We start from the raw sequence: 15,840 nt of genomic DNA on the forward strand, positions 1-15,840 counted from the left end.
GATATTTACTTTTTGAAGATAATTTCATTTAAATGTTGACCGCGGCTGCGTCTTAGGTGGTCCATTCGGAAAGTCCAATTTTGGGTAACTTTTTCGAGCATTTCGGCCGGAATAGCCCGAATTTCTTCGGAAATGTTGTCTTCCAAAGCTGGAATAGTTGCTGGCTTATTTGTGTAGACTTTAGACTTGACGTAGCCCCACAAAAAATAGTCTAAAGGCGTCAAATCGCATGATCTTGGTGGCCAACTTACCGGTCCATTCCTTGAGATGAATTGTTCTCCGAAGTTTTCCCTCAAAATGGCCATAGAATCGCGAGCTGTGTGGCATGTAGCGCCATCTTGTTGAAACCACATGTCAACCAAGTTCAGTTCTTCCATTTTTGGCAACAAAAAGTTTGTTAGCATTGAACGATAGCGATCGCCATTCACCGTAACGTTGCGTCCAACAGCATCTTTGAAAAAATACGGTCCAATGATTCCACCAGCGTACAAACCACACCAAACAGTGCATTTTTCGGGATGCATGGGCAGTTCATTGAACGATAGCGATCGCCATTCACCGTAACGTTGCGTCCAACAGCATCTTTGAAAAAATACGGTCCAATGATTCCACCAGCGTACAAACCACACCAAACAGTGCATTTTTCGGGATGCATGGGCAGTTCATTGAACGATAGCGATCGCCATTCACCGTAACGTTGCGTCCAACAGCATCTTTGAAAAAATACGGTCCAATGATTCCACCAGCGTACAAACCACACCAAACAGTGCATTTTTCGGGATGCATGGGCAGTTCTTGAACGGCTTCTGGTTGCTCTTCACTCCAAATGCGGCAATTTTGCTTATTTACGTAGCCATTCAGCCAGAAATGAGCCTCATCGCTGAACAAAATTTGTCGATAAAAAAGCGGATTTTCTGCCAACTTTTCTAGGGCCCATTCACTGAAAATTCGACGTTGTGGCAGATCGTTCGGCTTCAGTTCTTGCACGAGCTGTATTTTATACGGTTTTACACCAAGATCTTTGCGTAAAATCTTCCATGTGGTCGAATAACACAAACCCAATTGCTGCGAACGGCGACGAATCGACATTTCACGGTCTTCAGCAACACTCTCAGAAACAGACGCAATATTCTCTTCTGTACGCACTGTACGCATTCGTGTGGTTGGTTTAATGTCCAATAATGTAAACTGAGTGCGAAACTTAGTCACAATCGCATTAATTGTTTGCTCACTTGGTCGATTATGTAGACCATAAATCGGACGTAAAGCGCGAAACACATTTCGAACCGAACACTGATTTTGGTAATAAAATTCAATGATTTGCAAGCGTCGCTCGTTAGTAAGACTAATTATTATGAAATGTCAAAGCATACTGAGCATCATTCTCTTTTACACCATGTCTGAAATCCCGCGTGATCTGTCAAATACTAATGCATGAAAATCCTAATCTCAAAAAAATCACCCTTTATATCTATTTGAAGAATCTTCTTTATTGTTATTGTGTAAATGTTTTTTTAAAATAAAATGTTCTTATTATTATTGTTACACATTTTAACGAAATATGTTGCTTATAATCTGGAACAAACTATTTTATTTAAATAGTTTTCTTATTCATGAGTAATAAATAGTTTATTATACAAAATGTATAAAACGGATCAAAAATGACTAGACATATTATCCTTCAGTGATAAGCAACTGACAAATAAATAAACAATATTCATCCCATCATAACGAGGTATAATTTTGTTGAAAATTATAAGTTTTGCAACTTAAAAAAATTCGAAATCTTTTAACATTTCTTATGAGTCTGAAAACGTGTATAGGTTAAATTTAATATATTTATTTACATTGCAGGTGCGTACTTATTGGAGTGATAAAATTATTCTTATAGTCACCATCAATCAATCATTCTTTTGTCATTTAATGAAATGCAACGTTATCAGAGGAATTGCAATTTGTTTGAAACGAGATGGGAAAAAATGCAAGAAAACAATCATGTTTTCCTAAAATCCTTACTAAGAGTATAATCCCTAAAAAAAGTTGTCAGTTTTATCAACATACAGAAATCGAAAATTGAAGAATTTTAATGTATTTTTGAATCAGTCTAGTGTGTAGGTGCATTTGAAAATAGACTTTTGAAAGCCCGTAAGGCATGTTTGTGAAGGGATATATTACAGAATTGGTATTAAAATTGATAAATGATGTTTTTTTGTTTTATTGTAGGTATCACTTCCATGTTTCACAGGACCCATGGTTTAAAATTTCAATTTGACTTTAATTTGATATATTTCATAGAAATTAAACAAAAGCTTATGCATTGAGGATACAACAAACACTATTCGGACATTTTTCAGAATGGAGATATTTTTTGTCATGGATGCAAATATTTAAATTCTTCAAAACAAAAAAAATACATTAAGGTTGTCCTTAATTTAATTGTTTAACATGAAAATTTTGCTTGAAAAATAAACAATTTCAAGTTTGATAGCCTGAAGTCGATACGAAAGATATGAAAGACCTTAAAGCTTATGACTTTTTCGCAATGGATAAGTTCACGAAATGTTTGTTCAATTCAGAACCTCAGATGACGCTATTTAAGCTGTTTTCAGCTCTTCATAAAAACTTCCATTTTTTTCAGTTTTTGGAGGGTTCTCAAAATTTAAAAGGATGGTCAATGATATTCTTAAGAGGCTGTTTGTGACCCACACTGATAACTTCAAATTGGTGCTTTTAAAAATTTTTAAATAATATTCTTTGTACTAAGCAAAATAGTCGTCCATTAAGGTGTGAAAAGTGTGTGAAGTTAAAAATTCAAGATCCAGCTATTAAGGTATATGAATAATGATATTTATACATTTATTTTTGCTAGAACTTGTAGGAAAAAACTGTGAATCCAAGTTTTTTAGAACTTAAGGTGAAATTAGTTTGAAATCAACATCGTTTTTTCTTAACAAGATATTTGAATAAAAACACATTTTTAATAATTTTTGTTAGTGATTTCTCTGATACAACTAAACAGCTACAATCGCAAGAGATCACGCAATTCTTTTCAGGCCAAGTCACTTGTTACCAAAAGCAGAAATGAAGTTTGAACGTTTTATAAGCAGATGAAACGAAATTCACAAGTGCATAAACCTAGAACCGAAGGTTGGCAGGACGAAAGGGGAAACATCATAGTGGAACCGCAGTCAATGCTGAGGATATGGAAGGACCGCTTCTGCAGACTGTATAACGGTGACGACGAACCGATGATGATCCATTCAACATAGAAAGCCAACAATTCCGTCCTCCCGACTTAGACCAAGTAAAGATTGCCATATCTAAGCTGAAGTCTAATAAAGCCGCTGGAGCGGATGGCTTGAATGCCGAGCTCTTTAAAGCAGCTGGAGATAAGTTGGTTAGGAGCATGCACCAAATTATCTGTAAGATATGGTCGGAAGAAAGCATGCCCTATGATTGAATGGAACCTCAGTATTGTTTGGCCGATCCTGAAAAAAGGAAACCCTCTAAGCTGCCCCAACTATAGAGGAATCAGTCTATTTAACATCTCCTGTAAAATCTTCTCTGCCGTTATATGTGAACGCCCTTTGTCAACAACCTGATAGGTCTTTATCAGTGTGGTTTTAGACCAGGAAGGTCACAGTTGATCAAATATTCAAAATAATGGAAAAAACCCAAGAACACCAAATTGACACCCACCATCTTTTCATCGATTTAAAGGCCGCATATGACAGCATCTACAGGGACGAGCTGTATAGAGCCATGTCTAGTTTTGGAATCCCTGCCAAACTCGACCGTTTGTGCAGGATGACCATGGAGAATTCACGCTGCTCCATAAAGGTTGGAAACAACTTAACAGAACCTTTAGATGTCAAAAAAGGCTTTAGACAAGGTGATGCGCTTCCATGTGATTTTTTTTACATCCTGCTTAAAACAATAGCAGAAAACAACTCCAGCGCTGAGATCAAACGCAGAATAACTCTTGCTAGCCGCTGTTTCTTTGGACTAAGAAAGCAATTGAGTGGTAAAGTCCTCTCTCGAGGGACCAAAGTGTAGCATATAAGACCCTTATCATCCCCGTCCTGTTATACGGTGCAGAAGCATGGACTATGACAAAAGCGGATTAAAGCACCTTAGGTTGGTTCGAGAGAAAAGTTCTTCGTGTGATCTACGGTCCCGTATGCTGTATGCATCGAAGAGGAGTGGAGGAGAAGATGGAACGACGAGCTGTACGGGCTGTACAGCGACGTAGACTTAGCCAGAAGGGTAAATGTCCACCGACTAAGATGGCTGGGTCACAAAGGGAAACCAATGCTCCGGCCTGGAAAGTCTTCGAATCCACAAGCATAGGACAGCGCAGTAGAGGAAGACCGCAGATATGGTGGCTCGCACAAGTGGAAAGTGACCTCATCCAACTGAAAATTGCGTTCCACATTCGCGTAGTACGGCTAAAAATGAATCTCTGTAGTTCATAGTACGGATGAAGTTGGGCTCAAGAGTAAACTAATGAGCATTCTAAGAAGCGTGGGTATTACGGATAAATTGTTTATGGGGAAGAATGCAACTGGTTATTTTACTAGAGCATAGTCCGTTAAAATAACGGTACAAAATGGTGAGACAAAAAACCTTGTGTCGATGTTTGAATGACGTAAGCGAGTTGATGATGTTAATGTCGCCAATCATTTTAAAAGCTATTTTTTTAATACTCTCCAAGAGGCTTAAGTAAGTTATTGGAGCACCAGCCCAGAGATGAGAGTTATATTCAAGTTTCGGACGTATATAGGTTTCGCAATATCGAAGACTGCGGATCAGGTGGCTAGCAAAAGTGAAAAGTGACCATACCAAACTTGGAATGCGCATCTAAAGACATCTAGCTTGGCACCGAACTAGATCGAAAAGTTTGTTGGATGAGGCCCTTGTTCACACAGGACTGTAGCTCCACTAATAAGGTATTATTGCTTTTAGTTTTATTTTTCTACAAATTTTAATATGAATTTTAGGTCGATTATTTAGCAAAAAATGATTTAATTTTTTCTAAACTTATGTCTTGAAAAGAGTTAAAAATATCAAGTGTAAAACATTATTTGTCACTTTTATTAAATTGGGTTTGAATGTTTCTTTAACGTTATTACTTCTAGAAATGCACCATGTATTTAGAAAAGAATACGTTGACTTTATGCAGAAAAAATAAGGAACAATACGGTAAAAAATAAGAATTTATTTGATCGCTTAAGATATCGTTAACAGTCATTATTGGAAAAGCGTTTAAATACCAAAAAAAATATAGAGGTCTACAAATACTCCAATTCAACTTATTAAAAACGTGAAAATGTCTATAGTCTTTCCATTCGTAAGATATGACTGTTGCAAAACAGACTCCAAAAGACACTACAATACTCCAGATTATATTTTAAGAAGGCTGAGAAAAGGCATTTGAGTGCGTATAAGGATCAGAAAATTCCTTTGTCTTCTTTCGTACCATACCAAGAATTTCTTAGGCTTGGTGTACCATAAAATCAATGAAAATTTTTACACTCAAAAGCATTCAAGAAAACTGAGGAAATACATTAGAACATGGCTGCAAGTCTTCGATAGCTTCTCAAATTTCATCTTTTAGGTATTAAATTGATGGAAATCGTGAAAACTTTTTTGGGAAATTTCGATTGTTTTGATACTTTTGTGACGCGTAGCCTCGTTTTGTTGAAAATAAATTTCATTGTCCACATCACTGTTTTTTTAAATTCAGATTTGATTCTTAACATTACTATTTTGTTCTGAGATTGTTCTTTGTACAACTTTTCGAAATTGCAGCCATGTTTGTTGTGAATTTTCACAGCGTCTTTGAATGAATGCACACATTCATGCTCAGTTAGATAAATTAAAATACAGAATACAATAAATAACATTGCGGCAGCCAACAAAATTAAATGGTGTTTAATAATATCAATGTTTTCTTTCGAAAAACAATAAAAATCGCGGGCACTAGAGGTTAAGTTTTAAAAGCATTTAATTATCTTAACCCAAACTTTCTGATAAATGAATTACTATTTATTTCCCGAAATAAAAGCCATCCCTTCCGTCGTATTTTCAATGAATTTTTGGTCTTAAACCAACATGACATTTTAATAAAAATCAAATTACGTAAACTTGTGTCCTTTTTAAATTTATATATTTGACATGTCTTTAAAATAGGTGTTTTACAAAATAAAAATCAATTTTTTCAATTTTTTTCCGAGAATCGTTATGATCATCCTTTAATTTGTTTATGAAGAAATTTATTTTTCATGAGGAATATGTTAAAACTTTTAACATCATAACTTTAACAAATAAATGGTTTAAGCAAGTGCTTGACGCCTCAAATGTTTCCATGAATTATTCTTAATCGACTTATTAGGAAAATCAACTTGTATCCTTCGACTTCGGTATCGTGAAACCAACTCAGAATCAATTTTGAATGAGAGATAGTAATGACAGTTGTTTCCAACGAAATGTGTGTAGCCGTGAATTATAGAAATTGGGAGATTGATTGAATGAGAATCAAAAAGAACGTCGAATTCTATAAATAAATGTTTCAATGGAATTTTACACCAACGCTTGTAAAAATTTCAAAATATCTTAAATTCAAGCAAATTTTAACTAAGTACTTTTAAAAAACTCAACATTTATAGATATACTCACTTTGCATATGGAGAATGATTTGGATAGTGTCCAAATGGTGAGCAATAAGTTATTGTCAAATTCTTCGGTAGTTGCACATCCTGCGTGTCCGAAATTAATGCCGCCGGTGTAGCACACAATATCGCCAACATCCATATCAATGTGGCAGTTAAAACCGTCAAAGGACGAGTCTGTGTTGTATTTTTGAATTGAAAACAAACAACAACAAAAAAGGGAGAGAGAAAATGAAAAAACAAAAATGCAAATATAATCCATCATCATCCTTGAATTGAGTACAAACAGGACTCGTATGTGCATATAAACAACGTACCTGTAATTTTCTCAGTGGATTCACAATGGCACAGTACCTTTCACCAGATAAAGCTGTTAACGTAAACACTGACACTCCGATCGAAATATCCTTAGCACATTCGGTGACCCGGCACAACGTTGCACCCCATGGCCATGAATCGAGTACGTATGGCACAGAGGCCAAAGGTACACAAATTATAATTACCAGAAGGTCTGCTAGTGCCAATGATAAAATGTATCTGCAAGCAATCAAAAAAGAAATGAACAAGAAGTTAGTTATGCATATTTTGCATATATTTTAAGATGGTAGATATTAAATGCATACACTATAGTTATTAATAATAGTCTTATTTAAAAAGTACTCCGTCCTGCGTAAGGACATGCTCATACACAATGTGTTTATTGTTGAAAGTTTTAAAGCCTTTCGGTTGTGATTTAGCTTAGTAGAGCTTATATTTTTTTTTGGTTTTGCTTTTCTCAACTCGAAGAGGACGATGACGACTATACGAACGTCCACCGTCTATCATTGCTGTCATTGCAACGTAATAGCTGTCAGGCATTTTTTTTGTACATTCGGATTTTAATTTCCGTCAACGGACCATGATTCAGTATGTTATGAAAAACAAAGAGGTTTTGCTTTAAAAATAAAATGCTCACTTTTCCACCTAATAGCCTTTGGGTTTCTATATTATGATGAGAATCCTACTTTGAAAATATGGAGGGTAGTTATAATCGGGGTGCTTCGTTAAAGGTATAAAGACATTACGGCGGTGAAGCTTCAACATGCGAGCAGTATTGTTATATAGGCCAACAGCGTTTTTCGAAACTGTCACTTGCATTTCGAATTTTGTCAATCTCATTTTCAAAGAACTTTTTGTATCTAACTTAAGGTTTATTTAGATGATACTGGCATTAAGTCCGTGAATCTTTTCGGATTGTTGTTAAAAAATAAATCAAAAGGATCAAATGGCATCTCCGAGGGATCCAATTGAGTTTAAAAAATCAAATAAGGGCCATTTAAATCAAAATTTACGAACACTTTATTCAACCGTTTTCAAAATTTCCAAGTTTTTGCTTATATTTTGAAAAGTTTGACACGTAATAGTATTTGAATTCAACGTACTTATGGGCGTGATAGTCCGGGAAATATCTGGTATTTAAATAACATGCGTATCCAGCTCGGACCTTAGCTAGCTGCCTTCAATCTCGCACGCCAAGTTGGTTGATGTCCTATAAATCTCGGTCTTCCTCTACTGCATCGTTTCTTGAGATTGGATTCGAAGATCTTTCGGGCTGGTGGCTTTATGTCCATTTATTCTACATTAATCAGCCACCTAAGACTTTTATCCTTTTAAACAGAACAGTGTCACTGTACAGCCCATGCAGTTCATCGTTGTATCTTCTCCTCCACTCGAAGCAATTTAAGATCTTCTCATCTTGCCTTTACAAGGTACAAGGCTCAGCACTATAATTGAGAACCGTGTTGATGGGTGTCTTATAGAGGGTGTCTTTAGATGAGGACTTTACTGTTCTCAATTGCTTTCTAATTCCAAAGAAGCATTTAAATGCAAGATTTATTTTCGGTCGTATTTAGTGCTGGAATTACCTTCTGAATATATAGCGGTGACTGGGTAGACAATGTCCTTAACAAACTCAGAATTATAGCTGTCCATGGTGAAACTTTTGTCCAAGACTTCTTTAATGAAAGCATATTCTTGGCCTTGGCTCTCATTGTTCACTAAATCCATCTTGTTTGCAAAGCTCAAAAAAGTCTAATGACATCATGCTCTAAACTTCCAATTATGTCAATAAATTGAGTTATTAAACGGACCTTTAGAAGATTGTGCCTATTCTATGGACGGTAGAGCAATTCTTTCCAGAACGATGTTGAAAAAACCGTAACCGTGCATTGCCTTGTCAAAAGCATTTGATAGAGCAGCGTGTATTCTATATCAACATTCTGCAGAAACGGATAAGTTTGACAGGGATGCCAAAACTACAAATTTCTCTCTTAAACTGTTTCCAATAGATGTTGTCTTACGCGGCTTTAAAATCGATAAAGAGATGGTGCGTATGGATTTGAAACTCCTTGGTTTTTTTTTTCAAGATCTGCCGTAATGTAAATATTTGGTCAATGGTGCAATTTCCTGGTCTGAATCCACATTGATAAGGACCTTTTAGCGGCTTCAGACGTTCACATAACACCGCAGAAAGGATCTTACGCAATGCAAAGGGTCTCCCTTCTTTAATATTGGCAAACTAAGCTGAAATTCCATTCATTGGGAATGCTTTCGTCCAATAATATTTTGCAGATGATTTGGTCAAGTCAAGTCATCGTCTGCTGCTTTCAACAATTTGTCAGTGATGAAATTAGCTCCAGCAGCCTTGTTGGACTTAATTCTCGATATAAAGTTCGGTTTGGTTGAGCCTCGATCGGAAAAGGATATTGCAGTCTCTTGTGATTGTAGCCACCTTAAGTCGAATCTTTTCACAATACTTCACTGTTTTGGCTTGGATCGGAAAACCAGTAGCCTTACATTGGACACAACGAGATAGTTATCCGAATCAATTTTGGCTTCGTTAATGTTTGGACATCCTGTATACTGGAGAAGTGTCGTGTGTCAATCGCAATTTGGTCTTACTAGTTGCAAGTTGATTGATCAGGAGATTCTCATGTCCCCTTCTGGATATCAAGATGTGTGAACTGCATTCAAGCTACCAGAATGTCTCACATTGGTTTAAGTAAATGCCGCAAATGAGGGAAGAAGCCATGGATAATTTCAAGAGCATTTGTTTGTTAAAGATATTTCTATTGTTAATGATGTACTTTCCTCCTAACATGAAATAAACATCAATTAATTTCTCATAAGAAAATACCCGTGTTTTGTTGGAAACACATTTTTTAACATTTATTTGAGACTCCAATGGATCTTACGTGATTTCGTTCTCAAATGTTGGTACGATTGATATTGCATTTGTATCTCGATGCCTGTGTTCGTTAAGTAGTTTTGCATTTGGAATCATGTGTTTTTCATTGGTGAAGAAATAAATCAATAATATTTAGCTTTCTTAATGAAAATGAACTTACTGGGCTTATTTTGCAAGAGAAAACAATAGACAAGATAGTTAAGTTTTGCTATGCTTTCATCAAAGGTTTATCTCAGTTAAGATTAAATAAATCTTTTTGGTGTTTATACCTAACAAGAACATTTAAAAATAACAAAAAAAGCATGACAGCACTTTCTAAAATTCAAATGGTGTTTCGATGTTTCTTATGTAGTGCAAGTGAGATAGTTTGATTCGTGTTAAGCATTGAAGAACTGATTAGTTCAGCACCATATACGAATATGCTACCAACTCCATACGCATTTTTTTTTAATTGGATTAAAACAAAACTTTATTTTTTGTACACAAACATGCAAATAAACAGACTATAATGCATTATCTGTAAAACCAACTCCTCCACACAGGTTTTTCTTCACAAATGTTGACTCCATTCGCCGCGGGGAATCAAGCTCATTTCAACTCGATTCAGGTATATAAAGAATTGCGTCGAGCTTCTTCACCACATGGTAATGTAGTAGTCTACGAACAAACCCCCGTCTTTAAGTTTATTTTTTATTCCGAAGCTGCTATTGTTAAATGAACTTATTTTATAGAATATCAATTTCCAGATGTTTCTTTACTATTTTTTCTTAAAAAATTGTTCATTTTATTAGTTATAGTTTTTGTTTTGATGAAGTTAATTTTCACAAACCTTTGTAATGCAATACTAATTTTATTAGTTTTATAATAAATAATTAAATTATTTATTTTACAAGTAGGTAACCAAACTAATCACTCAAAAATAAATCAAATTGCATCCACTGCAGCTGCCGATCGACCAAAGCCCACGAAGTTCCAAACAAGAAGAGAACTAAAAAGTTCTTCAACGGATGTTAATGGCCGGTCATGTTGGATGTCAAAAAGGTGACTGGTGACAGGCTAGGTGTCGCGTTCAAGTGCGTGGTTATTGTATTGCGTTCAATTGCATTCATTTGGATGTCACTACAGGGGTCCCCCTTTGCTGGAGCAAAAACGTATACACTTGCCTTCGTTGATAGTGCTTCTTGAGATTAAAATTGGTCTACCGTGGACTGGAATTATTTGTCTTCACATGTGGATATTTTATAGGCGGATTTGAGTCTGTGAATTGAAATATAAACTTTCTTGTTTGGCAAAGCTACCTTGAATGAATGTGGTTGTCGCTCAAGTACTGCGTACGGTCCAGAGTAGGCGGGTTGCAATGGGCGTTGCACATGGTCGTTTCGGATGTATACATGGGATGCTGTTTTCATTTCTCTCGGGATAAACACCGGTTTCAACATACGGCTGGAGTACATAAGTGCGAGCATTTGAAGAGTCTCTCTCAAATCTTGGATGAAGCTGACTGGATATCTTTGAGTTGAGTCTCCTTCGAAGAAGTCTCCTGGTAGACGTAGTTAGGTGCCAAACATTAGCTGAGCAGTAACCCGAGGAGCACGACTGGAAGTGAAGTCACCCAATTGTCAGATCTGTGTGCAGTTAGTGCGGCTTTAAGTAAGCGGTGCCAGCTCTCCACCACCAGCCAAGAATTTGAGAAAAGCAATGAAACAAGGAAGATTCAAATCGCCGGCCTTGATCTGTTGTCAACCGTTGAGGGCAAGCGAATCGAGAAATGCATCAGCTTCAGAGTCGACAGCGTATCGCTCGATCGATGCACGTGAGCAGATAGCTGAAGCCGCTGCAGGTTGACAAAGGGCCCACAATATCGATGTGCACGTGCTCCGTCTGTTAGCCGTACCGAATGTTCCCATTGGCGGGTTTGTATATGTCAGTGCACTTTTCTACTCTGGCACTGGCATTGTTTTACGCGACGCTCTTACTCCGGGATGGTTGAGGTCTTGTACGCTCTTAAAAGCTGTTCGCCTGAATGGTTTAGGGATGAACGGTCTAGCTCTTCCCGAAATTGTTTTACAGACTATTTCAGTTTCGCTACCAGGAACGACAAAGTTAGCAAAACAAATTTTTGACTTACCGATTTTAACTTTTCTAGCTCCTTGTCTGTTTTCTGCACCTTAGCGATCGAGTTATAATCTATACAAAGGGGACTGTCAATGGCTGCGATCATTGAAAGAGCATATGCTGCTGCCTTTCCTGATCCGCTAACGTGACAGATGTCGGTGGAGAAATGGGAGATATATTCCAAATAGAGTTGTCTCTGCAGTATTGTGATCGAAGAATATAGCGCAAGATCGCCCCTCGATGTAACGCCGAAAGTGTTCAATTGTCAGCTTGATTGCTATTAATTCACGATAGGTGCTTTACTTCGTTTGTCGCGTTGACAGAGCCTTGGAAAAAAAAACAAGGGGTGTAGACTTCCCATCGACGACTTGAAGAAGCTGTGTTAGAAGCGTCGGTCATGAGGTGAAATTCGGAGTCTGGGAGGGGATGTGCCAACCTGGCGACTTCGGCGAGCGACTGGCAACAGCGAAGAAAAGCTGCTTCGGTGTAAGGTGACCAGACATTTTAAAGAGCGGGGCCTGGTGCAATGCCGCATGTAATAAGCTCAGCCTAAAAAATTTAGAGCACCGAGAAAACGCCAGATTTCCGTGATTTTTTTTTGGCTTTGGGAATTCTGCCATTGACTTTACTGCATCTTGAGATGGTCTAATGCCTTTTGCGTCTACTTGATATCCGAGGAATATGATAGATGACTTACTGAATTCGCATTTGTCTCTATTTAGGCTGATGCCGTTTTTGCTGAGACGTTTGAAAATTTCCTCCAAATGCTTGACGAAATTAGCATGTCATCTATGTAGGTGAAGACAAATTCTAAGCCACCGAATATGGAGTCGAAGAAGCGTTGTTGAGTTTGGGCGGCATTGCGAAGTCCAGAATGTCGACAAATACCCTCTCTCACCATGCGTTGAAACTCTTCTTCTGCCTGCATGTAATATTTGGGCGGAATCGGTCTTGTATTGCAGAAAACTGGTGGGCCAACATTTTCCAGATGATGATGAACTGCATGTTGTGGATTTAGGAGTGCACTAACTATAATAGTAACTGTAGGGAAGCGCTGAAGCAAATTCGTGCAGACGTCATCGTGGTTGATTGCATTTAAAGAGCCTTCATCCGATGACGTAAGAGTATGAGAAGTTCTGCAATTGGAACCTTGGTCCTCATTTTCTTTATACACCTCGTCACACGATTCCAATGACATCGAATATAAAGAAGAATGGCAGGCAGTGGATGTATATGAATTATTTTTGTTATTTAAAAAAAAATTATTTCAAGCGCAGGGTCAACAATGTAATGAAACACTAAATTCATTAATAAATAATTATAATATTTATTTTTCTAGTTACAAAACTGATCACTTAGAAATAAATTAAATTGCATCCACTGCATCTGCCGATCGAGCAAAGCCCACGAAGTTCTAAACAAGACGAGAATTTAAAAGCTCTTCAACGGATGTTAGTGGCCGGTCATGTTTTTCTGTCAAAAAGATGACAGGTGACAGGCAGTCAGCTGGGTGTCGCGTTCAAGTGCGTGGTTATTGTAGTGCATTCAATTGCATTCATTTGTATGTCACCACACCTTTATTCTATTTGTGTTTTTTTATTATTATTCTCACAGGTCTTCTTTCAGTTGTACCAATTTTTAAATACAAAAATCTGGCTACTGTCGATGGGTTTTCTTGGGAATTATCTACTATACTATTTATAGAATGCCAAAACGGGAAATACTCTTCTTGAATGTCAACATAAAAACTTTTATGGTAAGCCCTGTATTATTACCGTAACAAATATTTTGTATGGTATAACAACCCTGTAACCCTGTCGAATGTAGTGAGCTGTTCAAAAGTCTTAAGCCCCTGTAATACTTTTAGCCTTTTGTTAAAATTTTGTTTTTCATCAGTATTTTTCGTTATAACATTGTGCACCTATGTCAATATAGGATGTAGTCTTTTTTTGGGATGGGTATAAGTCGGGGTTTTAACTGAAGGAAGTAAGAATATTTTGTATTCATGCGTAGGGTAGAATTATAGAATTAAGTCCTTCTTTTATATTATTTATTATTTATGTTTGAGCAATAAAATAACTATCGTGTCAGTATTAATAAAGTCTCCCATGTCCTGAATGGCAACCATACTGTGCTATGAATGCTGCAATGAATATATATCTATGTATGTATGCATATAAGTAAAGTGAATCATTGTATTTTTCTTGTTTATTGTCAATGTTCTTAAATTTGCATAAGCCATGGCCATCGCCATTAGCAATATAAATGTGTATTATTATGAAAGATATGGTATTGGAGCTGAGCCATGCTGATCCTTAAATATTTACAGGATAATAAACAATTGCAATTTTTATATAGTTATAGCTCACGCAGACATTTAGTTCTTTATAAGAATATACATGTGTACATATTTATGACTTTGAAGTTTGTTGGCATTGCATTGCCTGCATGGGTATGATCTAGGGACAATGATTTAATTTGCTGAATTAAAGGAAAGGTTTACCAAGATTCCATGTAATTTTTGGTTTTATTGAAACAGAACCGAGCCAAATTGCATAGATAAATATGTACATAAAAACTTATTCTCGAAAGTCGAAGTTTTCTAAAATAATCACATAAATTAGGAGTTAATCTTGAAGTTTGGAAATTAAAAAAGAAACATACTTTTAAGAAAATGCAGACAGTGCGTAATTCTATTAGATTTTATAATTGTTCTCTTAATTTTTTTGTTTGATTGGATTGATTTTTGTTTGGAACATTATTGAAAAATTAGTATTTTTGTAGAAAAATAAATTTAAAAGATTAACATAAAATTAAAGGTACAATAAATATTAATACCATTGTACAATCACACCTGCATCCTAGTCCAGTAGTTGAATTCTGTTTCTTTCGAATTAAATAAAGCTCAATTTATTCATTTCATCGAAATGACTGATTCAAATTAAAGTAAATCCCAATAATTAAACTTAAATGCAATCAAATTAAACTCAAAAAAGGATAAAACTCGTATTGAAGGATAATCTCCTTCAAACATAGAAATTCTCAAGAAGATGATGTTTTTGTTTTTATTTTTTGAGAAGTATTTAGAAGAGAGATTTCATTCAAATTATCGTGATTACGAAGAAATTGGAAAAGTGGAATTCTTTGGCACATTTTACAAGAAGTTTTAAGTCTATCGTTGTCAATTTAACGTCAACCTAACCAGACAGGATAATTGGTTTAATCGATTTTCTTCTTCTAATATAAAGAAAGGAACTTTTACATTTCCGTTTTATGTGTTTAATAAAATTGTTGTAATTTAACTTAAGTTCAATTGCTTCTTAGGAGTAGGTAACGTATTTTTAGACTGTCAATGAGGATAGGAACATTTCTTTAGTTGCTTCAGTTTTGCTTTTTTCTATAAATACATTAAGAAAAAGTTATTTTTTAAATGAAGTAAGATGATATATTTGACAATATTAATTTGCATAAAGATAAGGGAATCTGTTTAGAAGTCATTGACACTTTTAAAATAGCAATAGTTATATATATCGATGCCATCTTATTGAAAAATAATAAATCAATAATTAATAAGGTATTGCACCAGTCCATGGAGAACCAGAACCTAGAGACTTACAACTTTCAAGCATTCCTGTGCGCGTGTCATATCAGGGATAGAGGGGACCAACAGTTTTGGGCCGAATACGAGGGGCTGATTTTAGAAAGCACTTCTCAAGAGATGAAATATTCTTGGAGGATAATACAAAGCAAAATAAAGGGAACACATAAAATTACAGAAATGTTCATTGATTTTTTAAAATTCTGTACCATAGTGAAAAATATTGGAAA

At 35.9% G+C, this 15,840-nt stretch overlaps 1 protein-coding gene across 1 annotated transcript in view; it reads right to left on the reverse strand.

The window, feature by feature from the left end:
• LOC129950657 (neuropeptide CCHamide-2 receptor-like) overlaps positions 1-15,840 on the reverse strand; it is a 64,291-nt gene that overhangs the window by 26,517 nt on the left and 21,934 nt on the right. Inside the window, exons 2-3 of the mRNA XM_056062584.1 lie at positions 6,989-7,208; positions 6,679-6,848 (exon numbers count right to left, since the gene is read on the reverse strand). Coding sequence (XP_055918559.1) covers positions 6,679-6,848; positions 6,989-7,208 — 390 coding nt within the window. The remainder of the gene's footprint in view (positions 1-6,678; positions 6,849-6,988; positions 7,209-15,840) is intronic.

Source organism: Eupeodes corollae, chromosome 1 (assembly GCF_945859685.1).
Source record: "Eupeodes corollae chromosome 1, idEupCoro1.1, whole genome shotgun sequence".
NCBI classification, from domain to species: Eukaryota; Metazoa; Arthropoda; class Insecta; order Diptera; family Syrphidae; genus Eupeodes; species Eupeodes corollae.